Source organism: Tupaia chinensis, unplaced genomic scaffold (assembly GCF_000334495.1).
Source record: "Tupaia chinensis unplaced genomic scaffold, TupChi_1.0 Scaffold138365_1, whole genome shotgun sequence".
NCBI classification, from domain to species: domain Eukaryota; kingdom Metazoa; phylum Chordata; class Mammalia; order Scandentia; family Tupaiidae; genus Tupaia; species Tupaia belangeri.
Window position 1 is genome coordinate 2,826,478 of NW_006198262.1, and position 4,690 is coordinate 2,831,167.

A 4,690-nucleotide genomic window follows, 5' to 3' on the forward strand; every position below is an offset into this window, starting at 1 on the left:
CCCCCCCCCCCCCCCCCCCCCCCCCCTGTCCCCCCCAGCCACTGGCTGGACCAGCTCGTTTGTATTCCTCTCTCTCGCAGACGCTTGGTGCTTGCTGAACTAGGTTACTGCTTTGCTCTAGGCAGCCTGCCTTTGCCTATTTCCTCCTGGAAATTGGCCTACTTTGAGGCTGGCCTTGCAGGATGTACGCACCTGATACACCCCTGAGAAAATCAGGGAGCTGCTGGGTGACCTGCTGCTCATAAGCCTTGGAGTTCCCGCCTGCCTGCAGCCACTCCGCTAGCAACTGTGTGTGTCACCTCTTAGCATCAAAGCAAGACCCCCCTCATGCAGTAATGTGCCCAAATGATCCCCTGGCTGCTTGCAGATAATAATCTGATATAGACAGGTGAATGGGCAGGAAGGACATCTGAATCCCTGAAAAACCGGAAGCTCGTAAAAATAGAGAGACAGGCTCAAGGATTAGAAGAGGTAGGATTCTATAGCATATAGCAGGAGGGTAGGGATGACACATCCCCAGAATGAGCCCCTCACTCCTCCAGTGAGGACCCTATACCATCTCCTAATGGTGAGCAAACTAGGACCCCAAGTGTTTCCTGAGGACAGATAATAAGGACAACACCAAAATTCATAGCAGGACCTCCTAGGCAGGAGCTGGTCAGAGAAGGGGGCTTCAGACCCTGTGTGGCAGGACAAATTCCCCTTGGTATCTTGATGAAGAGCTTCATCTCCCCAAAGGAGATAGCAGGATCTAGAGTCTGGTATGTGACAGGTGGCCAGGGCTTTGCTTGGTTTTACAGCACATTTGTGTTTGCAGCAAACCTCCAAAGAGCCCTTTAGGGAAAAGAGCCCAGGGGAATGGGATGAAAACAGCCCAGGACAAGTGGGTTCCATGAACCTAGTCTTGCTGCGTCAGATGGGATTGGCCTTCTGGCCTTTGCATTCACCTTTTTACTTTCACTTATGTGGTAGAACTTCTTATTTAAGAATCAGGATTCCTCTCAATGGGAAAACAAAGGCAGGCAATAACCGAAGCTTACAGAGTGATGGGTTCATGATGCCCCTTCCCTCTTGCAGTCCACATATTCTACCCTGAGCATAAAGAGGAATGGGGGGGGCAAAGGGAAATGAGGTCCAATGGGGACCTCCTTGGCTCCCCAAGTTATAGGGGAGTTTTCTCCTAGCCATCTCATCAGTTGCCAGTCCTAAATCACAGAAGCGGCATCCAGAAGGGGCCCCAGTTGTCTCCTTTGTCAAACCGCTTGACTGATGAAAGTGGGATACCCCTTGTTGTCTAATGTGGCCTTGGGAAGCCCCATGGACTAGGGAGAGGGGAAGTAGGACAGGGCATGCAAGACAGCTCCTTCAGTAGACCCCATCAGTCTTATTTCCAGCTTATAAATGTGGGGCTGAAGACAAAGGGTTCCAAACTTAACACTTTTTTCCACTTTTCCCCCAAAGACAGTTATACCATCCAATCTAAACTGAAGGAACAGTCCACCCCAGTCTGTACCCAAAGGCTTGTGTACCATCTGTGCCCTTCTACCAGCAAGTACAATCAGATTTCATCCTTTTGAGGCATCTGTAGAAAAACTGAGACAGCACCATTGTCTAACTGACATTGTTTAGCCAGACAAGGCCCAGGGTCTCTTACAACACAGCTCAGCCACTTCCTTTATAATTCTCCTTACAATAATGACTGCATTTAAAATTCAGATTTTATTATTATTTTTTTAAAAAGAGTTGATTGCTTGATTATGCTTGATCTTTCTGGAGAGACTGGGAATTACTTTTTAATATTAAATGATGTATAGCTAATATCTGGAAGTGAAGGCTCCACAATTTAAGCTCTGGAGTTGCTTGTGGCCTTCAGCATCTGCCCGTCCCCCACCCCAACCTCTCTCTTTTGTAGCTGTGCCCAAAGTGGGAACACTCGTAGGAACAGCCACCAGCGGAAGATCAACCAGCAGGAAGAGAGCTGCCAGAACCTGACCGACTTCACCCCAGCCCGGGTGCCCAGCAGTCTGGACATCTTCACGGCCTATAATGAGACCCTGCAGTGCTCACACGAGTGTGTCAGGGCCTCAGTGCCCGTGTACACTGATGAGACATTGCACTCGACGGGGGAGTACAAATCTACCTTTAATGGAAACCGGTAAGCTCAGATTTGGGCCAGCCTCTGAAGCCACACAACTCCTGCTGACCCAGCCCATGGCAGTGGGATGTGGCCAAGCTCAGGGCAGTGGGTCTGATTAGGTCATTCTTTAGATAGTTTTGAGAGGCCCAGCAGGTGTGGACCGCTAATATGGCAAAAAAAGAGTGGCAGAGTAGATACCAACAGGTGTTATGCCACCCTGAGAGGATGCAGAGCCAGATTCCATTCCTGACCCCTCAACTTGGGCTATAGATGGAAATACATCTTCTCCAACCCTTCCTAGATACTGTGGAGGCAGAGCAACCATCCGTCATCCCCTGGAGTTCAAACACCAGTGTCATAGTTATTAGCCTCCTAAACCAATCAACAAATTATGATTGGTCCCTTCCAGAGTCAGTCTCATGTATTAGCAGCAGATCTAGCAAAAATATCAAATAACAGCTAGGCTCCCAGACCAGACATTTCTTATTAAATGCTCTTTTGTATTATTCATATGTAATCCCTCAAAGAAGATATACCCCTACAACTATCCATGGGAATATTTAAGAAACCCTTGAGTCAGCATCTGAAGGTTGGTCTGGAATTAAATTAAAATATCAATAAGCTATTTTTTTTAAGTGAGCATACACTCATGCATCATGTAAATTAAAAAAAAATCTTGAAAATCTTAGTAATGAAGTGAGTAGGCCACCAGGCTGCCCTGAAAGGCTTACAGTTAGGAGGATTAGCAACAGGGGGACACTGCTCTAGGTCTCCTGAAAGGGTCATGTTGGACCTTTCCAGGGTAAGAAAACTCAACAGGGAGTCACTTTTTAAAAAGGCTAGCTGTGCTTCTGTTTTATTTGCTGATTTGTTCAGAACAGGGAAAGCAGGAAAGAGACATTCCCTTCCCTTTCAGGGGAAAACAAAGTGTAGGCGCCTCAGAACTGTTGCTCTAAACCCCTTTTGTGTCACACTCTGATATTTGGGTAGTTTGTTGGTGGCATCTCAGCCTTCCAGAAGGCCAAGTTCACAAAGAATTGGCCAAAGGATTTTCAAACCTGGTCACTGAATGTGTGTCAGTTCAGATATGAATCTTGGCCAGCTGGTGCTTCAGTATGCAGAACAGGGAGAGAATGGTAGTGAGTTGTGGGTCAGTCCTTATTTTTTTCTACTCTGTGTCTGTATTGTGTGGTATGCCCTGTCCATACACAGGGTTGGCACAACCAGCATCCTCATACCCTGGCATGGAAACACGGAATGAAATAGATTCTTGCTTTTTGACCAAAGGTCATGCTCTGTTGGAACCTACTGGCCTTGGAAATTATAGCTTAGTCTCAAAGGTGACAAAATATATGGCAGCCATTCTAGGAGCTAGGTCCTGTCCTTTCTGTCTTGTGCAATAAAGTGCATTTAATCGCTGCATTAAAAGCTCTGGACTTGTACTGCAAATTCAGAACCTAAAATCTGGAGATGGTGCCACTGTGAATGGGAACATCAGCCTTCAGCTTCCTATCTCAAAGTCCTCAGATCTGCATCTTCCAAAGCCTTGAAAGGTAGAAAGAAGCCCCCCCGCCCCACAAAGCCGTGGGGAGTGGGGGGACCTCCTTTCCTCCCGAAGGACAGTGGGTCCACACAAAGCATTACCTTCCTGGGATTCTTCTAAAAAAACTAGATTTCCGGGGAACCAGCAGTTAGCGTAATGGCTATGTCGCTGGACTCCCACGTAGTCAACCGCGGTTCGTGTCCCAGACCCGGTGGCTTAAAACTCACGCCGGGCGCGTGTGCGTGCGTGCCCAAGATCCCGAGAGGAGAATGGAGGAGAAGGGATTGCGGCGTGACCATCCCCCCTGGGGGGTGATTTCTCGCTTTCTGTCTCTATGTCTCTCTCTGTCTGTCTGGCGAGCGCACGCGCCCTACAGTAAAAATCTCTCCAAAAAAAAAACAACTAGATTTCCGCAGCAGGCTTGACCCAGCTTGCCTGTTGTGTGTTATGTACCAGCACATGCAAGCCCATTTTTCTGATCACTGCAGACCCTCCACTTCCGATCGGCATCTTATTCCTGTGGCCTTTGTGTCTGAGAAATGGTTTGAAATCTCCTGCTGACTGGCCGAAGTCATTTTTACCTCCTGGGGGCAGGGCAGACGCCATGTGACTATTTCATGGTAAGTATCTCCACTTGGGCATTCTGTCCGCACACCCACTGCCTGTTTCACCTTCCTCCCACCTTCCCACCTGCTCGCCCATCGCTATCTTCCTTTCTTCACTTTTAGTTGGGAGCCCTTCTCTACATGTTAGATGGATTTCTAATGGTATTACCTTTCTGAATGCAAACCAGAGAGCTGGGCTTTTAGTGTCTCAGTTGCATTTGTTGTAAGTGGCCCCCACATCACAACAGAAAGGAGTAACAGATATCCATAAACCCTGATTCAGCATCATGGCTGTTATTGTCAGCCGTTCGATCCCCAGGGAAGGCCACAGCGAGTGTGGTTTGTATGGGAGGGAAAAATCATTTCTTTAAACAAGCTACAATTACAAATGTCATTTCCTTCAGC

General features: G+C 47.8%; 1 protein-coding gene across 1 annotated transcript in view; it reads left to right on the plus strand.

Moving 5' to 3' along the window:
* AJAP1 (adherens junctions associated protein 1) overlaps positions 1–4,690 on the plus strand; it is a 153,935-nt gene that overhangs the window by 131,774 nt on the left and 17,471 nt on the right. The window contains exons 4-5 of the mRNA XM_006161198.3: positions 1,913–2,155; positions 4,169–4,300. Coding sequence (XP_006161260.1) covers positions 1,913–2,155; positions 4,169–4,241 — 316 coding nt within the window. The 3' untranslated portion in view covers positions 4,242–4,300. The remainder of the gene's footprint in view (positions 1–1,912; positions 2,156–4,168; positions 4,301–4,690) is intronic.